The following is a 25,460-nucleotide window of genomic DNA, read 5'->3' as shown; positions in this document are numbered from 1 at the left end:
TTCAGCTGGATAGGTGCAAGGTATGAGAAAACATCCAGAAAGGAAAGGCCACTTTTTTTACCAAATAAACTCAAAGTGGACTGCCTATTCAGATAGTGGGCAGAGAAGGAGCACAATTACGTAATGGGCTTGTCTTACCTTGCAGGAGTTTACTGGCAGCCTTCCTGCACACATTAGCTATTACTTATTTACTTTGCTTTTTCACTAGCCATGTTCATGATGCAAAAAGGGTTGCTGTGGTCTATGGTGATCCTCTGATGGTTTTTATGCCCTGCATTTTATGACAGTCACAAAATAGAGACATGATAGAGGTGTCCTGAGGGAAGAAACCTGCTGCCATGGAACTGCTCAGATGACAATGAGAGCAGATCCTCTCTGCTCTATGAGGAGAGAGATGCACTGCACCCTCCTCACCAACACGCCAAAGCCAGAAGACTCCAACCTGGAGCTGCAAGGGCAGGTCCTGCCTCATCATCCCCTTCCTTACAGGTACACCCTGTCCCTGGCAGTCTGAAACAGAAGGCAGGGGAATTTCAGCTGGGGAAGGCTTCAGAAAATGGGGTGATGATACTGAGAACCATGGAAAGACACTGCAAGGCCACAAACTTGTTTTGGTGTCCTCTGTGCTTGCTGCAGAGTGGAGCCCAAGCTCCATCTGTGCATTTGTACAGAAAGAGTTCAGCTTCCCTTGCTGGGGAATCAGCCTGTCAGATTCTCTGATATCTAAGGTCACAAAGACACATTTTCTTCTTTGGGCACCTGACCTGGTGAAATTAAACCAGAGGTCTACCCAGGACAGATAAGTGGTCAAAGCAATCAGATTTCCCTAGGGCCAAAGGCAGACAGGCTGATTGTGCTTTTCTGAAAATAATCCACTCAACTAAAAGATGCCATATTTCTGTTCCAAAATCATTACTTTTTATCAATAATATGAATATACTTAAAACCATCAATGCTAAATAAAACTTGAGGTCACAGCAATTTTGCCCAGGTTTGTAATACGCCCAGGGATCTGCAGGCACTAATACAGAGAAGACTCATTAATACAGTGATTAAGATTCCATTTAAATGTTTTCCTCACTCCTGGAAAGCACTCAAAGTCCTCAAAGAACATGTTCTTAAGATAGACTTCATAGTAACTTTAACTGCTGAAGGACTTTCAGTCCAGCTACACAAAAGAATTAACAGGACCACTTCCCACAGAAACTAGCCTGCATCTGAAATGAAATGCTTTCCCCATCCTGAAATGTGAATAGGAAAGGAAACAGTGATGCTCTGGGTGCTGGAACAAGGCTATGAAGGGATTCACCCTGACCAAATCAGAGCAGTGGTTCTCCGACTGCATCCTGATTCCTCGCTAAACACAGTAAGAAACTGCTATAACACAAATACATCATCTGTTGACAAACATATGCACCTGCAATGCAAACTGAATTGATTTTAGAAATGGTTTGGAGATTGTAAATATCATAACAGCAATGCTGATCCTTGTTGCACAAACCCCGTTGCTTTTACATGTGATATCTGTGTACCTCTGTACACATTACTATACAATAAACACAGTAATCCAGTAATTGCCAAAGATTAGAAATGACAAGCAGAAGAAAAGGGAGGGAAAAAAACCCGAGAATATAAATAAAGAGACAGGAAAAGAATAGGTAAAAATGACAAGGAAAAAAGGCATATTTAGGGGAATGATGCCCCCATGTTCCTCTTGTTTGAGTGAAAACTATCCAGGAAATAGTTGGTGCCTAGATACATTATCAACAGTACATCAAATTTTGGGGTGATCAGTGTCATGGCTCAGTCTTATACAAGATAGTGTAACTTGATCCAGATCCAGCAAAGCAATTAGACCAATGTTTAATTTTTAGCTTGTGAGCAATGCCACTGAAGGCAAACTTCTTGTGGCTTTAAAAACACAAGGTATTTTATTTCCTTAAACTCTTTCTTGGGTAAAAAAGAGGTTTATTGCTAAGTTAAAATACCTAAAGATCCTGACTGAAGTCTCAAAAATATTTTTAAACATCACTTTAGAGCCCTTATCCTGAATTAAGAAAGAATTAGTTTGGCTCTGGTTTCTTAAAGTCATAAAACGATCAGCAAAATGTTTACTCAAATCACTTGGTTCACATTTACAGCTACTTTTTTTCCACAGCCAAGAGGGCACAAAACATTTCAAACTGTGAATACAGAGACTCCTGTACTGCTAGTCTTGTCTCTGGGAGCTGGTGTTAAAAACACAAACCAAAAGCCTAATGCTCATAAAAGCATAAGAATTGTTGACTTTGAATGTACTCTGCACCTTGTTCATTTGAAGCTCCTGAGGATTTTAGTGACTGAAACAGACCAGGATTATTTCCCTCTCGTTCTGGGGGATGCTTCTGCAATAGTGCAAGACCAGTTGGAGAACTGCAGCAATGAAATGTTAACTCAATCTGGATGAAGAGAATCTACTTTCCTTTCCCTATATCCTCCATACCCACTTTTGTCCCCACACTTTGCAGTCTCTGCATTTCATCTCACTTAAAATATGACAGCTTCTCTCTGTTAGAAGCAGATGCTTGAGAAGCCCTGAGAGTAGGTCACTCTCCTGCTGGCTACAGTGTGTGGTGCTGAATGGGAGGAAATGAACTTCAGCTGCTGAAACAGCTTCTTCTGGAAACTTATGGGAACCAGGTCCCAAGATTCCCCTATCTGATTTAAAAGCCCTTTCATAAAGATATCTATCTAAACATTTTTAAACAGATCTTTTCATTCATCCCTGAATTGAGAATAAAAGCAATCTGATTTAAAAAAATACACAGGCTACATGCCAAAGCAGAAGTAGTAATTCATGGGCCTTGGAATATAGTTCTTCTACTGGAAGCATTTCAAAAATGAGGACCATGGCCATCACAAAAAAACTGCAAACAGACAAAAAAAACCCAATCCCAAACAAAACAAACAAAACCCAAGACAAACAAATAAACAAAACCCACAAAAATACCAGAAAAAAAAAAAAACAAACCATAAAAAAAACCAAAAAATCCCCTAAAACCAGCAAATTTGAGCAGGCACTCTTCAGAATAGGCTTGACTTTTCATCCTCAATTATCAGTTCATAAATCTAGAATTTCTCAGTTGCTAGCAAATGTGTGAAGGTCACCAAACAAGGATATAATTAAGTTATTGTGATTTAGAAAATTAACAACAATATGAACTATTTTCTTTTCACGGTACACTGGATTTTCCAGAGCCATTCCCTTTTGCAAAGGGTCAGTAGAAAACCAAAACCCAGAAACAGCCAAGAAAGAAATTCCCTTTCAACCACTGAGATTGATTATGTGCAAATAAACTTGGATATATTTTCCTTTTTGATTAAATTAAATGGTTGATAATGGTATCCTTTCAAAGTTTCAAGTGTTCAAAAGTAATGCAAGCTTTAGGAGGACTGGGGAAGGACCATGAATTTACAAGTAAGGTAGCTCAAACACATTCTCCATCAAAGGAATCACAACTTCTTGAGGAGCTACCAGGAGAAGCCAATATCCAAACTCACTGACCTAGCAAGCCTTGCACTCCCATCGAAAAGTGTAATACAAGAACACTTTGATTCCTCACTGCCAGAATGGGACTCCTTTGATTTCCACTGAACAGTGCAGGCAATGCACACCTCAGCATCCTCACATCTTCAGTTCTTACGTGAGGTTGACAGGAATAAATACCTCAAAAAAAAAATCAGTAACTAAAGTCAGGATGATAAACCTTCATTTTGACATCTACCAAGCCAATTCTTCTTTGATTTTCAAAAAAAAAAAAAAAAAAAAAAAGTTTTATTTCCATTTCATCCCAAAATAATAAGGTAATCCTACTATGCAATACAAGATGGAACAAAAATAAAGTGACAAAACACAAAGTCTCCCATCCTATTACCCACTCATGCATGTACACTGACAGCCTTTTCTTCATAATGATTCACGAGAATATGCTTTTATAGCATCAAATAGAATTAAAATAATGTCTGCTTTTAGCATCCTAAGTATATACAAAACACCTTATTTTTTCTGCTTTTCTTTCCTTGCCTTCTTTTCAGTAAATAAAACCAATCTTCCAGTTGGTCCTCACAAGACATTTCCTATTTTCTGCTGCCCATTTTCAAATTACAACCACAATGATTCTGACCTTATGGCTGGCAAAATCTGTGGGAATTATTTTCAGTAAGAAGGAAGAACATTTTTTTCTGTCATCCTCAAAAGCCCCATTTGTAAAGGTTTGGTTGAATAAAACAAAATAATCACTTTTTGGACAGAATTCAAATTCAACAAGATTAATTCAAAAATAAGATTCTGAATTTTGGAGTAAATGGCAGCAGCCTCTGGAATGGGAGCAGCTGTGTTACAATAGGTATAGCAGGCATCACTGCTGCTGTGGCAGCAATGCTGCTCTAATGGGCATTAAATTGACATGATGCAGACATACAAAAATAAAGTTCACGTACAAGGCTGCGCTTGCATGGGATGTGCCCTTAAATGTTCTCTGTTTATCAATGACAGATTGTCAAAGATAGGAATTAATAAAGCAAAGCTACTGCTGTAACTCTACAGACTGAGTTCACGTCTGGGAGAGCCAATAAAAATCTTCTTCCTCCTTTACCTATTCCCTGACAATTACATTTAACTGCCACACAGAAGGAGCAGCAGGTAGTTTCTCCTGGGGCTGGAGTGCCTGGGAATCATCACAATATTAGACTTGATATCCAAGCCCAAACATATTTACATTAGAGTAGATCAAATCAAAACTCAACTTGAGACCAAGCATTACCTGCGTCAAGGTCCACAAGGGTGTCAGGTCAAAGAAAATGGTTTGCCAGAACTTTTCATGACAGAAATTAGAGTCTCAGAATACAGAGGTGCAAAATACTGCTACAACCATGAGTCAAGCAGTTTAGTTTTCCTGAACAGCATTCTCATATTCAGCACCAACAGAGCAGATCAAAAGGTTTTCTGCTGACACATTTTAAGAGAATGTGGACTTTTGATCAAACTAAAAACCACTTTTTATATTTTTTCTTTTTAATCAAATATCTCTTAATGTTGTCAAAATCTAAATTTTTTTCACCCACTAGTTACTCCTCCATTAAAATAATCGAGCAATTTAATGTTTATGACAACTGTCGGTTGCTATTAAAATAATTGCAGCAATGTAGAGTCACCAGTTTTACATGTTATGGACTAGAAGGAAAGAAAAACAAAATTTAGACTGCAGATACTTCATATCAGCACCAGAACAAGGGTAAATAAAATCAAAGTATATCAAATGAAGTTCATTATACACTTTAGAGAGACCCAGAAGAATTTATTGCCATTTCTTATAACGAAACATGTTCTCTTAAAAAGAACTGGCAAACCCACTACTTTTTGCCCCGTGACTTTAGCAGATACCCATGCAAAGCCGGAGAGCAGACCTATTTAAAACAGGGCCTTTTACACAGCCCTTTTCTGATATGAACTGTATTTTTCTCTTTTGCATTAATTAGCAAGGGTCATACAGATATCAGCACAGGAGAGAGAAGACAGCTCTGCCTCCTGATTGTGATGGTTTTCACTTCTACCTTTCCAACCAACCAACTCCCCCCAGCTATCTGGGAGAAAACATGATGTTTTCATGGAGCTCAGCAAGCCAGGGACACGCAGGCTTCACAGCAGCTCTCATAAACGTGATTGCATTGACTTCAGTAAAGCCAAAGTGATTTTCATCAGCTGAGGAACTGGTCTGACCTGTACAGAACAGGCTACTGTGCACAGTAAAAGCCCAAAGGCTGAAACACTGAAATCCAAGCACCTAGACATAGATAAGAGGGGAACTTTTAGCTCCTTTCAAATGTGCAACAAATTTCCGTGGACTTCAGCACAACAGGAACTTCCCTGGTGGCAAACTAGGGCTAATTCATTGGCACCATTTCAGCTACACTGATTTATTCCAGATCAGGTCCCATCCTTAAACTTCTGTGGTAGTGGAGCATATATTCATGACCTAATCCATTATCACAGCATGGAGAAATGGAAAGAATGAAAGCAGCACAAATGAAGATTTTATCACTTAAATAAAATTGATGGCTGTTATTCTTTATATTTATTTCATAGAATCATTAATTTCTTACCTCACAGATACAAGCAAGCTATTGTTCAACTTCAGTTCTCTCAAATTAGGCAGATGCACACCTGCGGGAACAGAATAAAGAATCACTTTGAGGACCTGGAATTAAAGGAAAATTCTGACAATTACAAGTTGAAGGATCTAATTTTACAAGTACTCCTTAGCTGTTTCTGGCAGGCCTGTGCTGTACTTCTTCTAAGAAAATCAATGAGATTATTTCACTCAAAAACTATTTAATCCTTTGCATTTTTGAAGCATATATGTATTGTCTGCATGACTGCCCAATTACAATTTTTGAACCCCTCACTGGAAATTCTGATATGGCACCTTGCCGGACAGACAGCAAAAGAAACTGGCTTGATGTGTGACTGTTTTCTTTGGTCTGATTTCCATCCCGATGGACTTTTAACTGAGTGATACTCTGCAGAGCTAAGGGATACTTTAGAGTATAGCATTCCATGACCTGTTTAATGGCAAGTAATGATGGACTTACTGGATACATAGCCAAGAAACACTTCTTCAAAATATAACTTTGAATCAAACAGCAAACACATAATGATCCATTGTCACAACAACTTTTTTTATAGGTCACAGGTCCCCTATAAGCTACATTTTGCAAAGCATTGCTTTTTTTTAATTTTCTGGATACAATTGTTTACCATTGAATTGTACAAGTTTTATACCTATAAAACCTTCAGTATTCTCTTGTTGTTACTTTAATTACTGCTTTTTTTTGTATCCCTGAGAGACATTTGCCTCTTTGATTCACTCTAAAGGTATCTCTGAACCAAAATCATACACCAAGTCCCCCCGAGCTGCAGAATAATTTGGACATAAGCTCAAGTCCCAGTAACCATTTCTTATGGACAGTAGCAAATGTTTACCCATTCCCACTAGCAGAGTTTACTCAAGACTGGTGAGCATCCTCCAGTATAACATGCAACCATGTAGAAGTAATACCAATTTTAGACAATTTGCATCATTGCTGAAACATTAAAATGTGTTCTCAGCAAATATTTTCATGAGTTCTCTGAGTAATCACTGTCTGGCAAGGGTGATTTACCAATGTCCAGAAGGATACCAGTCAAGTCCTTTGCAAATGATAAAAAAAATAGAAAGGGGAGTGGGATCTCAAAAGCAAAGAAAGGAGGTCATGTTGTTCATTCCCCAAAGAGAACAAGAGCATTTATGTCAAAAACATTTTAATAAATCATGTTTTAATAGAAGCATTATCTACATCTCATGTTATTTTGGAGTGATCATAATGCACATATTGATCTTCCTGTTGTACTGCAAGTATTTAAGTTCATGTCTCTTCAAAGCACTTTTGAAAATACAAAAAATTCAAAACACATTGTGCAATTTTTTAACCTTGTTTTTCAAGCACTTTCCACAATCCCCAAATTTAAGAACAAATTAGAACATACAATCCTTGTCCTGCTGGGTATGTTTTCTCATGTCAAACAAGTTTTATATGTATATATGGCAACAAAATAATTTGGAGTCCTGGCAGAGGAAATATTAGGATCTCTGTTAATTACCCACAGCAGTCATACTAGCTACTGAGCAAAGACTCCCTCAGATATAAATATATAAATCATGGCCTAAGAAATTCCTCCCCCCCACCCAAAAAAACATATCTAGACTCTGAAAAATTTCTATCCTATTTCTGACAGGGATGGAGAGATTAAATGTCATGCCCTGATGTCTTAAAGGAAAAAATGAGAGGGATTCAGTAGCCTCCCCAGTCCCAGCTCAAAACGGAGTGATAGTGCCAGTGATTCAGTCAGAGATGTAAAAGGGTTACCAAGCAAAGGGTGTTGCAAAGCATTGCAAAGAAAAGGAGTTTTAAGGACTAGTGTTAAGCACAAGATTTGAATGAGGAGTCAAGAGAAATGGAGAGACTTGCTCAAGAAAAAGCTTTTCACTGAATGCATTTAGGGTTGGGTCAGGAAAGAAGCAACTATGAAATGATCCAAAGAGGCCGAGTGACAGGCTGATAATACAATTTTCACATCTGGTTAGCTCATTATTGTAACTTGATCCTCCATCTCAGATTTTTTTTGCACTTTGGTGCAATCTATCCCTGGGAAGCTGTACAGTGTTACACTTTAATGTGTGGTTTACTGGCTTGAAATAGAATTATACAATGTGTGGTGGTGTAAGATTCTGCCAGTGATATTCTGCAATGTATTCCTGCAAGTCTGGAATACGTTCTTCCCTCCTGTAAGTTTTATATCAATATGTAATTGTTCTTTGGTGCTAAGAATTCATTATTCCATTAATTGTGCTGATTTTTAGAGTCCCAAATACTTATAAATAGATTAGAGGCCAGAAGTTTAAATTAGGAAGAGAAAATTATAAAATGAAGGTGGACAAAATACTTATCCCAATGTAACAGTGTATTTCTAATTTTCTTAATTCTAACCCTCATGGCATATTTCCTCAGAGCAAAGACACATGATACTAACATATAAAAATGCTCTAAAGTACAACAGTATTATTTTCTAATATTAATTTTAGAAGTACAAGTAGTAGATTCCTTATCCTGAAACTACCTTCCTTTGTGTAATTTTGATTTTTAAAAATAAGAATTGTCTACAGAAATGCTGATGATTGCAGGACAAGGCTGAGAATTCAGAATGACAAGCAGTGTTATCTCATCTGTCTATGATTCCCTTTCACTAAAGACCAGTTTTGTTACATGACTCTGAAATTACTAACCACCAACAACATACTAGTGTTAAACTATTCTCCTCTACCAGTGGAACAAAACTAAATGAAAGGGCAGAAAGAAGTCAAAGTGCAAGTTATGTGAAAAAAAGTGATAGACACACTCAACAACACTGCCCGAAGTACTGCACTTCACACTTCACAGGCAGGGTAGCAGTGTAGATGTCTTTCCAAGGTGCCTTGGTACAGCTGGTGACATTTAGACAACTGAGTAGGAGCAAAGAGAAAGCAGCCCAAATGCCGGTTTTATGATATTCTACAAGTTACAACACTTCTAACACTTGCTGTTTACAGTATAAAGTAATCTTTAAGTAGCATCATATATCTTTGTTTTTCTATTGTTAACAAAATATCATCATGGCTTGACTTGTGTCTTTTGGAATATGGACTAGTGAAAAACAAACAAAAAAAATTACTGACAATTGCTTGCATTGGCATCAGGCAACCACTGTGCTTTGTTGGTCCTACAACACAAAACAGGCATATGAAAACAGGCTGTGCTCTTCTAGCAAGAGCAACTTGATATGCAAATTTAAGAGTCTATTTAGTTCATTTGAGCTGTGTTTGATCAAGTAAGATACATCACTTTGATCCTATTTCTACACACGCATTATTTTGCACATTTCTGGGATGAACTGGGCAGTACAACTGGAGGTGAGACCACAGCCCTTTCAGGCAAACCCAAGGCAGCTGCAGTCAAGCTACCTGACATGGGGATCTCACAGGAAACACGTCGGTGCAGGGCTTCACAAAAGCACGCTGCCGCAGTACCGACTCACGACTCCTGGAGACCCTGCCCAAGCCCTGCTGTGGGGCTTGTTCAAGCCTTGCTCAGCGAGTTTGTCAGCACCAGCTAAGCCAAGAGCGTCCTGGGCAGCAACACCTGTGCCAGACTCGCTCCTCCAGCCTCTCTGCTGCTCCCTGGCCATGCAAGCACCTGCTGCTGCCATGCTGGCTGCCAGCAAAGGAGTCCCAGCTCTGCAGGCAGAGTACCAACAAGCAGGGCAAGAGGAAAGAGAGACGATGGCCCTGTGTGAGAAATAGCACATGGCTACTTCTGAACCCTTGGCAGAGCTTTGCCTCGATAAAATGCCTGCAAGGGAAGTGGCAATCTCCAGACATGTAATCAACTTAGTCTGGTCACCAGCAGGCAACAATTCAATAAGGACCAGCGAACAGCACTGTGGGTAACTTGATTTGGAGCTATTAAAATTACTTAGAAATAAGAGGACTATGTAGTGTCTTAAATGACTCTATCCCACCATTATTTTCAACAGGAATTTCTGTGAGCTGGTCATAAATGAAATTCCATACCTGTCAGCAATCAAAACTGAAGGGATAAGCTAATGAAAAGGAAATGGTCCCTCTGAACATAAACTGAGGTCTACATGCAGCTGAGGAGCACAGACATCAACTCCAAGATATGCAAAGCTGGATACAAGACTTGCCAAGGCATTCAGTGCTTCATCTGTCACTCAGCAAGGTGCACTGAAAACAGCTAGAGAATTCAGCAATTACCCCAAGCCCGGCAATTATTCAGATTTAAGCTCTGGCATGAAACCTTTCCTTAATTTAAAAACTGATCACATGAAAATATTTCAATATCAGTCTTTTCATGCTTTAGTCCACACTTTGTCCCTAAGAAAAGTAACTATTCCTCCCTACCATGTCATGCCATTTTGTAGAGGCAGACCTGACAAACTGGGCAAGGTTAACAGGACGGTGCTTTAAAGTTTAGCACATCCCAAAATAGAGTGGTCTCGAGAAAAACATCAAGCAACAAGTTTTAAATCACTCTGGAAATCTTTAGGCCCTGAGTGTTTGTGTTACACTCTGTAAACCTTGAAATGTTTTTCAAGTGAAAACTGTGGTGTAAATTTGGGATTTGAGTGCTGCAAGGTTCCAGGTGACTTCGAGTTATGTGTAGTCTCGTAGCTTTAAACACTTTCACCTGGGCACTTAAGACCTTGCCTGGCCTATTTTATCTTTACACATAAAACCAGTCCAAAAAGCATTGTTTACTGAGTATGGACTGATCATTCAAACAATTTGCTGATGATAAAGATGTTCTTACCCACCTTCCACAACTAAGGAATACAGTGAGAGCAAGGTGAAGTGGTTTAATATGTGTATAAAGAAAGCTTATTAGCCAGGTTTGAAATGCAAAAGCAACACCAAATTACAGAGTAGTCCAGGCTGGAGGGATCAGTTGGAGGTCTCAAGCCCAGCATCCTGCTCAGAGCCAGGTTGTCTGTGAGATCAGGGTGCTCAGGTCTTCACCCACTTGAAAACATACCAGGATGAAGTCTCCATACCTCTCTGGATACTCTTATTGCTTGACTGTCCTAATGGGGGAAAACTTTACATCCTGTCGCACTAGAATATTTGTCATTCCAGCTGGTCTGCTTCTGACCCTACTGTTTTCCTCAGGCTATTTCTCCAGACCCCTGTGACCACAGACCAGGTCAGCAGCACAGTTCTAGGAGCAGGCAGCCGGCAGGGAGCAAGCAATGAGCCCAACATCTTCAACAGCAGTCTTGCTTGCAGCATTCACAGAGGAGGTGCAAACTGCTCTGCAAAACCTCTAAACATTTAGGCCTTAGTCCATGTGCCTAAAATCATCTGCCATGTGAAAAAAATTGAAAGAAACTAAAGTAAACTTTCTGCCCTAGCCACCTGCTGACATTTGCAAAGAGATTTTCACAGGAAGAAAACTCAGAAATGCACCTTAAAAAAAGAATAGAAGGAAATTCAGAATGGTCTTGATGTTCTGTTATTCTTAAAAGCAGTGGGGACCTGCAGATGCTGGTTTTTATGGCCCTCAAGGTCCAAATCTTGGTGTGAACAGTGGGAGATAAACAAGATGAAAATTATTTGCATCATGGACATAGTGTTCTGTATTCTGTAAAGGTTGCAAAAGCCTAGCCATGGGTAGGAGTAGGGATTTATTCCAGTAATGGAAAGGAAAGAGAAGTAGAGAGTAATGAAGGTGAAACATTTTGCTAGTCTGTCACAGCTAATGTAAAATGGCATAGGAATGGGAGCACCACTTTTGAGCATTATAGAAATGGCATAATGAGATTTCCTTATCAACTGGATTAGTTGAAACATGATTGAATAGATTATGATCTCTGAAAGAAATGGGTGTAACTTACCTTAAATTATCAAGTGCCTATGAGAAAGAGACTTATTTATGAAATAACAGAATAACCAATACAAAGGGGCTATATATACAAAAACAAAAGCCCCTTTCACTGTTCTTGCTCAACCATTCTTGACAAACAGACATCAAAAGACCCATTAAAGCTAGCCAGCTGTTACAGTAGTCATTTGCATACAAAAAATTAACTGCTTGTCTGAAAGCACCTGTACACAGTTTTGGGGATATGACTCCTTTTCAGCACAGAAAAGATTACCCTGCAGTAGTTACTCAGCTTCAATGTAGCAGAAGGCAGACTTGGGTGTGGCAGGAATCCACATGACAAAATGACTGCTAGTACTGGAAAAAAAAACTAAGGCTTTATATTCTCAGTGTTAACTCTGCTACAGAGGGAATTCCTTTGGTACTTCTCACTTCCCTGGTTCAGTGATGATGACATAAAAAGAATGACAAGCGTTAGGGCTGCTTGGGGCTCATCAAAATGATGTATCTACAGGACCTGCCTGCAGCTCATTTTCCAGCACAGCTCAGCGAGGCCAGGTGCAAAGACAAGCTGCTGGAAGCCTAAGCCACCTGATACCACTAGCAATTCCTCAGTCACAGGGAAATCTCACAGTGGAGAGAAGCTGACCTTTGGCTCCTGTTTCTCTAAAGACAAGAGTAAATGCTCATTTAGGGCCTAGCATATCATACAAGAAAAAATTGTCCAAACTAATTGGCTTTAGACAGAAGTCATGTCACTCATCCCATTGCCAGAATTTCCAGTCCTATTCAGAGCCTCACACAAGAAGACAGAGATCAAAGAGTGTGAGGTACAAGGAGATCCTGTTTCAAGAACTCTTGAGAAGGGCAATACTTTTCACTGGCTGTTAGTTAGTGAATCCCCAGACAAGACACTATAAAGGAAAATTCAAGATGATGAGCAGAAAAGAAAGTGTTTTCTTACCAAAGTTCCCCAAGCTGATCTCTCTGGTGTCCACTCGCATCTCTAGGGCCTTCACTTGCTGCAGATCATCTACCCCTGCCAAAATTTTCTGTAAAGATAAGCAGAAATATATGTGAACTCTCATGCAATAAACCAGATGTCACAGCAGCAAAAAGGTGTAGAAAGATTTTCAAACAGTGTTTTATCAACATATATTTCAGGTCAACATGGCTAGATGTGCAGTCACATTGAAATGAATGTAGTATTCCAAGCTCTTTCTTCCTTGTAGCCCCAAAATATTGTAGTCTCCCAAAACTTATACATTGCTTAAAGAGTCAAGGCTCAGGGTTGCATTCAAGCTGCAAACCAACAACAGACCTACATGCCAGCTAGTTTCATTTAAACAGTATGTCCATGCTTTAAGATTTGCACAAGTCTTGCACTAATCCTCAGCAGATAGAAAGTGTTAACTTTAAACATCATCTGTAATTCAACAGTTGCTGGTAGTAAAACTCAACAAAACACACTGTTTACCTTTGAACCCAAAACAATATAAAGAAATATGATTTTAGCTCAATCTCTAGACTACACTAATTACAAGAACTATTAATTTCTTTGAAAGTATCTAGGCAATGCAAATAGAGGCCTTCCAAATACTTCATTGTTTTTACAAAATTGTAGTAATTGGATGAACCATTGCATTAAGCAAGGATGTGTGTGTGAATGCAGACTCTTTCCTAATCTTCCCTAACATCCTAAAGTCTGTGTTGATAAATACATGTACATTTTGTCATGACAGAGGTAAGCAGGAGGAACAAAACAAGCAGAAGCTATACACAGAGGATAGAGGGAAGCTCTAAGACTGCCAGTGAAACTCACAGCAAGGCTGTGAAATCCTAAGATGCCAAGCTGCAACTCCACAAGGAGCTGAAGCAATCTCACACTACCACTGCTCTCATGCCCTATTTCTTCCTGCTAAGATCCAGCTTCACTCTCCCCAGTTTCCCTCATTCACAGTGCATATCCCACCACCTCCTTTGCATTAGCCTAGTTCCATGAATTCAACAGAGCACACCAGAAGAACCATATCCTTTGTTCTTCAAGGGTTAGTGGTTCATGGAGGAGTCTGAAACAATCCTTGAGAAATGAGAAGCAAGGTTTATTTGTCACGCTAACTGCCTGAAATTGTTGATGAAACTTCTAAATTTTCACCTTTCTATGTCAAAAGAGTTAGGGTGTGGGGCTGAACATGTCCACTTCAAAGAAATGTCTGACCCTGGCATTCAGAGTTACCTCCTCAATGATGCAACCAAGAGCAGGGGTTGAAAGTATTGTCACCAACCTTTTGGGCCTTTACTTAAGGTGAAGGCAGAAAGTCATTCAGTAACCACCACAGAGAGGAGACAAATTTTCTCATTATTAAAAAGCTACAACATTCTTTAGGTTTTTTTAATAAGGGAAAAAATATTCATTAGAAGGGAATGTGTAGGACGACCTCTGCTTATGAATTTTGGGAAGAAAAAAACCCACAAGAATATCCAGTTAATTTTGCAACGAAAAAATGGTGGTTGCAACATTCCTGCTCATTAGGTAACATCTTTATTGTGCACAAGTGACTGCAACTTCCGCCGATGTTCCACATCCTCTTACAAAGGACTTAAACCAGTCTGAGTGTAACTGAGATGGCAATCCAAAAGCACATGGTTTCCAGAAAAAGCTGAGCATTCCTTGAAAAGCTGTCCCCCTTTGCATTCCTGACTTGCATTCCTAAGAAACAGAATTATCCAATATCTTCAACTGCTTTTGAACTATTTTTAAAGCATTATGTTTAAAATTATTTTTTTAATTTTATTTTTAAACTTTTTTTAAACTGTGATTTTAAACAGCCTGAACATCAGAAAGCTTCTAAGACTCTATCCCCACATGCAGCCACCACAAAATTTGTTTTGCTCTTGCAAAGGCAGCAAACTTAACAGCTACAGACAGCTTTCTCCCTCCAAGTGAGCACAAGATCTCTCATGGCAAGACACATTTTGCAGTAACCCTTTTCAGCAGATGACACTGTCTGTCACGTAGCACGAGATTATGTGTGAAATGAGAGCTAGCTGATGTCCTGGCATAAAACCATGCACTCAGAGTGCTGGATTTGGATACAAGCTCACTGTCATTAAAGGAAGAAGCTTCTGAAAAATACCTCCCTGCTCGCCATCAAAACAGTTTTAAGAGCCTACATCAGAACAGGAAAAAGTCTCAGAACAAGTAATAAGCTTAGGGTCACACACTTTGTCAGTTGAGTAGCAAAAAGGTCCTGATAGCCCAAGGAGTCTTTGCTCCTTTTTTTGTCCTTTTCTCCTTTGCTGTCTGCAAGTTCCCGGCATGCTGTCCTTCCCCTGCTGTATTCCAGACAGCCTCCCTTCACAGTTCTGCTCCCTGATCTTTTTTTTCAAAATCCAAGTATAAAACCTGCATGAAGTCATATTCTCTCCTTGTCTAGGGTTCCCTATTCCTTTTTCTCATACCAGGGATTACCAGTGTCATTCCCTGCCCTCCTTTTCCTCTTCCTGATCCATTATTTGTACCTTTTCCACTGCCTGAGAGATGAGCTGCTGAGTGCACCCGTATTTTGTACTGCAATAGGCAGAACTGTGACTCCAGTGCTGGAAAGGGTTACTGGCTGTCATCACCAGCTCTTTGAACTATAGATAGCTGCCTTGAAGCATGTGCTAACCAGATGAGACAAATGCCATATATTCTCAGGGCCCACCTCCCTGTTCTGCATTTCCAAGAGTCTCTCTGACAATCTTTGTCTTTCCATCTGCTGATGGTGAGGAGATGCTGGGACAGCTTGAAACCAATTTGCTGTGGGATGCACAAGTTAGTGTAGTACATTAAGGAAATGGGAAATGCTCTTGGGTGGAGGACATGAGCTCATTTAAAGGCACCAAAGCATTGAGACCCCAGATGTTGATTGCAAGCAAGTCAGCAAGCTAAGTCCAGGGTGGCAGTTCAAGAGGAGGATACATGGGGAATGGTTCCTGTGGAAGATTGTTAGGACACTACTACTCTCCAGACACCATTCTTGGCATGCTGGTGTACCTGCAAGTGTGATACTTCTCATGTCACAGCTAAAATTCTGACACCAGGCATGGGGGACATTTAGAGAAGGATGTGGAAACATTTAAGCAAAGATGAAACCCATTTAGCAGGGTCTTCTATTTGTGCTGTTGTTTAATGCCAAAGCATGGGAACCTCCATCAAAACTTGAGAGGAGGGATATTTTGGATGAATTCTGCTGCAAGAGAAAAAAAAATCATGACCCAACACACTGAAGGGGTCATCAGCTTGGACAGAGAGATGTCTGACATCATGTGGATAGAAGTGATGCTCAATGCTCTGTCTCTCTTCATTCCTAGGGCCATCCCAGGTCTAGGACAGGCTCCTGCCCTAATTCAGAGGTGTCCCACCGAGGTTTCAGGTACTGACTGCCTTCCCATAGCTTAATGGGCTGTTCTGACAGCCTGGGAGAGAATGTCTCTGCCTGTGCCCCAGGAATGCTTACAGACATGAAGGTGATGTGCCATCTAGGTGTTTCTTTGGCTGTTTCCAGCTGCTTAGCCTCCAGCTAGAGCAAACAGAAAGGGACCAAGGATCTGTTCTAGGCAAAGAGTGGGATATAGTCACAGCTATTTTAGATCAAAAAGATACTTTGAAAAAACCAATATATTTCTAAGCTGAGTGTTGGTGTTCAGAGAGGACTCTGCTTGCCACCCATTTGCAGCCCTGAAGGGTAGGTATCAGTTAGACAGAGATGTTTTCTGAAAAAAAAAAATCAAACATCAAAATCTTTCTGGCATGTCATATTCAAGAAGGTGGCCTGAAAAGTTGATCCTGAGCAGCAGTTTGACACTCCACTGTAAATTTGTTTATTTGAAAGGACACATTCCCATGGTAAAGCACTGCAGAAGTCTTTGTATATGCTTTGAATACAGGGCAAGTAAAAAAAAGACAAATAAAGCTCACTTTACATTTTTTTGCCTTGTTCAAAATATAAGTAAAACTATTTTTCATGAATAATCTATTGGTAAATAATTTAGCCATTATTTTAAGAAGCAAGTCCATGATGTTTCACAAAACATTCCCACCAGACAAAATGTCTGGCTAACTGGGGACTGCACACTGATTTGGAAAACTTCTTTTCTGACTGACAAGAAAAGTCAGTAAGTATTCTGCAAAAAATTGCAAGTGAGAAATACTTCTGTGCTTCCAGAGCTTCCCAATTGGTGGAGAAGTCACCTGGGGATGCTGGGAAATCCAGTTCAAATCCCACTTGCAGCTATCCCTAAATTCCTTAATGACAAATAATATCTGTTCAGTCAAAACTGGCATACACAAGTGATGTCTTCTCTCTTCCCTAGATTTTTCACATATTCTAAGAAAAGTAGGCATGTTGCTGAAGAACAAGTTGCATGCAGCTGTCAGAGAAATATTTCCAGCTGTGCATGTATTTTGCTGATCCTGGTTAATTTGGCTAAGACAGGAATTCCAGAGTGGTGAGCTTGTTCTCTTTGAATACTACACCTGTACGCAAATACTAAATTCATGTCCATTCATGTGTTTATGGCTTTTTTTTTTTTCAAATTCCAACTCAAGTATAATCTCTCCTTCACAAAAAAAAAAGGTGCTAAAAGTATGACAAAATATTTCTTCTAAGAAGAAAAATATTGGCAAATTAATAGGCCTTAAGTGATGCAATGAAAGGGAGCAGAACTTCTCTGTGGCCCCACATGCAAACTTCTTTTCAAAAGGGATAGATGCTGCAGATGCCCCAAACTAAAATATTTAGCTGTATTTCACTACTTCGTGCATATAAACATAAATACATTCTTCTCTCAGCTCAGACGAAGAGGTTAGCTAGGTGCTACAAAAAGATTTTCTTAGCTTATATGAGAAGTGTACATGAGGGCAGTAAATGCGAAATTTAAGTAGTGGCGGATGCATTAGTAAAGAGGTCTTTATTCTTGTGCTGAAGACCCAAGTCATGCCAGCAGACCCACATGGATGGGCCCTTGCCTTGTCTTGCTATCTACAGCTCAGCTCCTCACTGACGCATGCTGGGGAGTCACAGTTCTGACACCTTTTTTTAAACCAGTACTAATGAACTCATGTGGCAAGTTGCTGGGAAATGTAACTATTGCAAACTTCAGCAGGCATGTAGGGCACCACAAGATGGGAGGTTTGCTGATCTCCCAGAAAAAGCCGGTGTGACTTCTGTAAGAGGAAAAAACTGTTTCAACTATGAGCTGAATTAACAGGCAGGTCAGGAATGGACAGGATAATAGACATTCTTACCACAGTTTTTGCTTAGATTTGTTGTAAGGATTTATTTTCCCTCATAGAGAAATAAAAAAAGTCATACTCCAACATTAATTATTTTTCCTATCTAGGAATTAGGTACACAGGCAGCAGCTACAATCATTATTCAAGATTGTGTCGCTGAACATGGAAAAGTCAAGACTGTAATGCCATTTTATGTTAGTTAGGCACTGGTGGCTATAAGTAAATTAATATCTGAGTTTTTTTTCATATAAAAGCATGCATATGTGTGTGCATGCATATAAATATAAATATTCCTGATGTGAAAATTTGAATGTAAAACATCAGATGCCTAAGTAGAAGGCTGAACACTAATATAACAACTACAAGCCTTCACTACTGTAAAGGTATTAGTGTTAGGAGAGGAACTTATGAAAGGAAAGCTCTGAAACTGAAGGAGGCTTTGTAAATTTTTTTCCCAGTTCACAGTATTACCTCTACTATCTGCTGCCTTGAGCAATCTGATCTAACTTTGAAACTAGCTATGCTTGGAGCAGAAGATCAAACTTGCAGACCGCCAGAGGATCCCCCCGCAAAAAAATTATACATTTCTAATGAAGGATTCAGCAGATCCAAATTCAGTCAAATTCAGTTACTTCCATTCCCTTACTCTACCTAATTTATCAAGATTCTGCACTTTCCTAATGTCAATTTTTTCCTCAAATCCAGTTATCTTACAACTGTGAGGAAAACTTTCTGCAAAAGAAAAAAAGGAAACAATTGAGCCACTTCAGCAAGAATCCAATCTGTTGTTCCAGGACCCTCCAGCATTTTCTTTTTCCTATGAGGAGGAGTGCATACCATATGAAATACACCCTAACCTCCTGAGCAACAAAACTAAACACCACATCCGAACACGTGTTCCTAAGTTTGGAAAACACGATTAGTTGGAGCAGGATCAATAAAAAGCAAAATTAGAGAATACTTCCTTTCTTCTCTAAAGATCACACACAAACGTGATTGGGTTTTATAATGTGACAATGTCTGGAAGATCATTTGACCTTGTAAAATGAGTTTCTTCTGAGAAGTGGAATGCTTTTAGTGGAAGTCAGGAAAAGATCCTTTGCAAACAGCAGGGAGAGAACAATAAAAATGTGATTAAAGACAGGTGGCGCCCTTAATTTCAGTTTCTCCACATTTAATGAAAAATCTGTGTCACAGCCCTAATAGAGTTAAAAATTAATTGCCCATTGTTAGCCAGTTTTCAGAACAAAGTGAGAATTTGCTCACCCTGGTATTCTACAATATCTGACAACCACGCATAAGAATGGGCAGAGCAAGGAAATATTAATAAGAAAACTACTAGGAATATATAGAGCTGAAAATATTAATAGGACAGGTACAAATATCAAAGCAAGAATGCCTATTAATACAGAGGAAGATTAAAGAGTACACCAGAAAATTGATATTGATACTAGCAGAAAGAATAAAAATGACATCTAATGATACCAGCCCTTGCATCAAAAGCTTTTGACCTGTATCTTGGATGAAGGACATTCAAATATAAAAAGATGTTACACAACAGTGCAGCAAGAGAGCTGGCAGCAAGAAGAAACTAGAAGATGTGGTTAACATAATGGAAATATGGAATCATACAGGTTTTGACGTGAACATTATGCTGAAACAAGGCTACAGAAGACTACAAACTGTGGTAAATGAGCATGAAGTCTAAGTGATAGGATCAACAATGGAGAGGAAGAAAATGGGCAACAGTCCAGTGGTTTCGTAGAAGTTGTCTTTTGTTCTCCATGGTCCAAGAAGGCAAAAAAGGAAAGTAAAAAAAAAAAAAAAAAGAAAAAAAAAAGAAAAAAGCAGTCTAAGCCAAACTTTCCTCTCTTTGGAGGAAAACAATGTAGCAAGTGGATAAAAAAGTGAAGGAACACAAGTGTCACAACTTTTAGAGAGTTCTTAATAATGCACACTACTAATGGTTTCACTACAAAATAGACAGCCATCCCTCTGGAAAAAGGGCAAAATGACTCAAATGTGCAGGCAGAAATCAGGCTGCAGTTCAAGGTGCCAAATCTACACAGAATCTGCACAATTAGACTTTGCAGCTTCCCCAAACTCAAACCAAACTGGTGCAAGACAGACCATTGTGAGGACAAGGAGTAAAGCTGAGTATGTGTCTCAGGGAAAAAACCTTCCTCAGGAATATCCATAATGTGGCCAAAACTTTGCCTACACAACACTACAGAAGTGTGGCCCGTGTCTTTATTTGAATGTAAAACAATTTTAACTTTAATGAGCCTGTATTTTAAAAGTCTATTAGTTTCCTTCTCAGAACACTTCAATGGATACAATCAATAACTCCTAAAATATTCACATAAATAAAACAATCAAAAAGATACTGCAATTGTATTGATTTAAGCAAGACAACCTTTCAAACCATTTGACTGTCAATGGCATGTGGGTCCTTAAAGAATTATACATGTGAAAACTAGTTTTGTATTAAATGTTTGAACATTCTGAACATTTGCAAATCCAGAGAACATAAATTTATGGCAGCAGTGGTTTCCATTTGATCAACATAAAGGTCAGAGAATAGATAGATGAGGTATGTTATTAAAACAAGCTATAAACACTGTAAATGTTTCCTTGACAATGTCATGTAGTTTTTCCTCTGAGCAGGAAGTATCCCAGCTAGGCCAACACAAATGTTGAGTTCCAGGACAGGAAATAACCGTGTCCAGAAAAATTAGCAGGACAGTGTACTTCATTTAAAAGAATCTTTAAAATGAGATACCTTACAAATGTTAAAACCCACAATCTCAAAAAAGGCAAAACTCAATTTTTTAACTTCTTATCTACATTTTTTAAAAAGTTACAGAACAATAAACAACAACTTCATGGGATGTAGGTAGCATTGCCTTACATACACTTTTCTGCTTACAGTTTGCTGTGAATTAAAAGCAGCAGAGGTTCAGAAAGAGAACTTCATGCCAATGAAAGAACTTCCTAAGGGTTTCGTTCAGAGTTGATTCAATCAGAGGGCAGTTGTTTTGGTTACTCTAATGGGCTTTGGTTCGTGCCCTAACAATACAGACTAATCTGAGAGGTTCCCATCAGATTTATACAGGCTGTTGTAGGTCACAAACACACTAGACTGGTCCAATTCTATGCCAGGTTTTAAAAAAAGATCAAGAAGTAGTCAGAGGTTCTCACAAGCCCAAGGAAAGTGAATGGCACAGATCATGCAGCCATGCAGCAATTTTTCTCCAGAATGCTTAAAATATCCACTATGCAGAAAGGGGTTATTGCACCTTCAACCATTTTATAAACACTAAAAGACTTGGCTAATTAGGGAACAATAGTTCTGCCTAATCTACAGCACATGGTCAAAATGGTGTCTGGTACGTGTCTGGTACGTGTCTGGGCAGTGGTGTAAACCCGCAGCTGGAATATGCTCCTCTGGAAGCTCGTGTCTCTCCACTGGTGCAGTGGATACACAGGGGATTATGGATGCTTGCAATCACCACCCTGGCTGTTGGGAGCACCTGAACCACAGCCTCGGCAGCCCCACCTGTCTTTCACAAATGCTCCCTAGCAGAAGAGATTCTTCTATAGGTCCGCAACACAGAAAGCCTCTCTCCTCAAGCTCTGCTCTCAACTCTCCCTTCCTTTAGTGTGGAAAAGTGACGTTGTTTGGTCAGCTTCTACACATCTCACAGGATTTCACCCTTAATTAGTCCTGAGCAAGTACAATACAGTGTGCAACCAAGTATTCTTTCACAAAGCGAATTCCTTCATGAAGATTTCAGCATATGACTCTCTTTCAACAGGCTGCATAGCAAAATCATTTCTGCCAGCCTAAAAGGGAACATGGCTTTCAAATATGCTTTGAAATTCCTCCCACATTGACATGTATAGAAAGTATTTCTATCATTTGCAGAATATTTTAATTGGCTCCTTAGCAGGACAGAGGATTACACAAACTTGGAGGAAAAAAACTTGTGTTTTAAAGTCACATTTCCAATCTCTAGAACAAGATTAATGTAAATTCCTTTTCTAATGCTAAGATTCAAGGTACTCCAGATGGCATTAATGAGATCTGTGTAGACTATAATTATGCTACCTGTACTTTTCTTCATGCTGCTTCAAGAACCCTGGCAATAAACACATCCACAATCATGCTGGGAATACTTTTGATATGAAACAAGGTGAAAGGAGGACAAACATTTGATATACTTTCATAAGACAGAATCTACTTTATGCAGAATCTAAATCTAAATGTCAGAGATGCAACAATCCACAATCACTACAAGAGCAGTTGGAAGGTTAATACGGCTCTGTATATGCCAGTTTGCCTCTTCCACTTCATTAAAAAGTTGGATGTCTACTCACCAGTTTCCTGGGGGAAAGATGTTCATCCATAAGCAACTCTCCATCATCTTTAATCAGCAGACTGGGATTTGGGTTGCCTTGCCAATTCAAATCAGTTTCCTGGTCTTCAGATGAGCATGGATGAGAAACTCTGTCAGGATTCCACTTCAGGTCCATCTCAACATGCTTTGAACAAAAGGATAACAAGCAGTCTGATTTTTCTACCCGTATTTATTATTTTCCTGTCAGCAAAATCTATTTTGACTCCCATTGCAAGACAGAAAATGCCTATGAGATACAGGTTTCTTTAATCAGCACAAACCCAAAGCTGTGCATCATGTAACAGGTTTTTCCTTTTCTTCACCCTAAAGAGTGAAGAGTCCCACACCTCATTCAGCTTTGAGTGTAAGCTTTCATAGCAAACTATTGTTTGCAGGTACACAAGAAGCTGGGCATGCCTACAGCTCTGTACAAAGAAGGAAGCTAAGAACAAACAACTCAGGACACCCTTCCAGCCCTCTCACTACTCTACTCATCCTTCTCCAGTGTTAGTGAGCTTCCCATCCACACAGGCTCCCTGCTTACCCATTTCCTCTTGAGAAACATGAACAATACCCAGCAAAACTCTGCTGGACTCCAGACTGCAAGTGCCAGTACCAAGGCGCAACAGAACCTCTCAAGCATTTTGAGCTCTGCCTGCAGGTAAGCATGGACAAAACCTGTCTGTCCTAAATCCAACATCCCAGCACTGTTACTGACTCTAGGTTAGGCAGGCAATGGCTGCTGACTTCTAGTTGTAAAGACAGTCTTGGAGAAAATAAATTAAAAACACAATCTAAATAAAATTGTGTTTGCTTCAAGTGAGAAATGAAATACAAAGTTTGAAGATGAAGCATTTCACATGTGGTCATTCTTAAATTCCCAAAGATATCACTTTCAGAGAAATATTAACAATTAACTTTGAAATATGAGAGTAAGCATATGTACACCCGTTAGAGTAAAAAAGCAATCAGCTGTACCCAAATGGTACAAGCATTACTGTGATTTATACAGCTATTTACTACTACTTGGCAACAAGGAAGTATCACAGCTGGAAACGCTGCTGTTACAACAAAAGACTAGACTAGAGAAAAGCTGTCTTGCTCTGCTGAAGGGACACCTGCAGTTTTTTTCTGTTCTCCACTGCAAAGCAATACTTATTCTTAGTGCTGGAAAAATAATTAAATGATCAAGCTAATCATAACTGGCTGACAAAGCATCAGTGGTGGCCAAGACCTGAGAATTACCACTTTCCTTCCTCCTCATACTAATAAACAGTTAAACACAGGAGTAACTTCTGTTAGGACAAATAGGAGTCCTGAATGCTCAGCTGGTCATCTCTACTCGACAGGGCTGACTTGGTACAAGGTGAAAGAGCTTTGGATCAAAAAGATTTCTTCTTTTGACTACTCAAGTCCAGTCAAAATTCTTCACTTGCACAAGGAAAAAAAAATCAAAAGACTCTGTACTGTCAGAAAAAAACCAGCAGCCCTTATTAAAAAAAACAAAACTGATGATACACCAAACCTCTCCCTGCAGAATCTACTACACTATGAAGGCAGGAGCCAAACCCTCAGATTCCTAAGTGTTCCTTCTGTACACTCATCAGGGCAGAAGAAGCCCACAGAAAGCAAACCCTGTTTTTTCCAGGTCACTGAACCTAACTGGCAAGCACTCCTACAGGAGAAGCTGACTGCTCAAATGTGCTACAGCTAAGTCACAGCAATATTCAATGTCTAAAAAACATATTCAGGAACAAATTCTTCAGAGTCACAGAACCTCTTTCAATCTTTCTTACTGGCTTATAAAATAACCACCATGAAGTGAATTGAGAAGTGATATTTGCAGCTTCTAAAACCTCAGTATGCCTATAGTAGTGTAAGGACAACTTTCATACATCAGCTGATTAGGAGGGAAAAGAGACCTCAAAATCTCTGTGTCTTGCATTTTAGAAGAAAAGCTACAATACATAAATTTCTATTACCTGTTTCATTTTCTAAAGAATTCTAGAATTTCTCAGACTTTTTTTCCTCTACTTTCTTTAGAACAGGTCAGTATGATTTAGTCAGTACAGATTTGTAAGAGTCATCAGTTGTCCAAGAAAACTGAACAATCTTCTGTGATCTTCTGAAAATTAAACAATCTCCTGTGAAGGTGTTCTGTGACAACATCTTCCTAAGAAGGAACTATTTTGGTCAATAACTGAAGTAGAATATTCTTGTCACATAAATTCTGGAGTCCTTTGCCAATTGCACAAGACTTGTGTTGGATTTTGTGCAAGTACAGGTGGTTCTTTCTAATTCAAATGAGGATTGTTATCCAGAGATAATCTTGTGTGCTATCAGAGCCAAGTGCAGCAGTAGTCAGAGAACACTGATGTAATATGTGAGTGCAAAATGAGATAACAGCAGGATTTTGTCGATGCAGACTGCAAAGAGTTAACACACACACATAAAACAAATTACTGTTCTCTCTCTGTTGGGCCATCACAATCACATTTCAGAACATCCTCAAATCTTTGAAACATGTTGATACAGCATTTACTTTAGGCTTGACAAGAAAGAGATCAATTTGTGGCTTAATATCTGAAGTAATACTTTGTTTTATACTTCCTGCTATTGATCTGCTCTTGTAATTATTGTAACATTGGATTAGGGAGGAGAGAACTATTTTCATTATAAATTGTTTGGGATCAAGTTGAATTATTATCAGCAAACAAAACTATCTTTTTACATGTTTCTATCAATTCAAAGCTTTCTCCAGAGATGAA

The 25,460-nt window shown here is 39.2% G+C and overlaps 1 protein-coding gene across 2 annotated transcripts in view; it reads right to left on the bottom strand.

Annotated features, from left to right (window-relative positions):
• The window catches only part of LRRC56 (leucine rich repeat containing 56), a 59,517-nt gene that overhangs the window by 25,409 nt on the left and 8,648 nt on the right, over nucleotides 1-25,460 (bottom strand). For both annotated transcript variants that reach the window (XM_068193824.1, XM_068193823.1), the window contains exons 3-5: nucleotides 22,673-22,837; nucleotides 12,977-13,064; nucleotides 6,142-6,202 (exon numbers count right to left, since the gene is read on the bottom strand). In XM_068193824.1, the coding sequence (XP_068049925.1) occupies nucleotides 6,142-6,202; nucleotides 12,977-13,064; nucleotides 22,673-22,828 (305 nt within the window). In that variant the 5' untranslated portion in view covers nucleotides 22,829-22,837. The remainder of the gene's footprint in view (nucleotides 1-6,141; nucleotides 6,203-12,976; nucleotides 13,065-22,672; nucleotides 22,838-25,460) is intronic.

This window comes from Anomalospiza imberbis, chromosome 6, assembly GCF_031753505.1.
Source record: "Anomalospiza imberbis isolate Cuckoo-Finch-1a 21T00152 chromosome 6, ASM3175350v1, whole genome shotgun sequence".
Taxonomy (NCBI): Eukaryota; Metazoa; Chordata; class Aves; order Passeriformes; family Viduidae; genus Anomalospiza; species Anomalospiza imberbis.
Note: the sequence above shows the minus strand (reverse complement) of the source record. Positions and strands in the feature narration are given on the sequence as shown.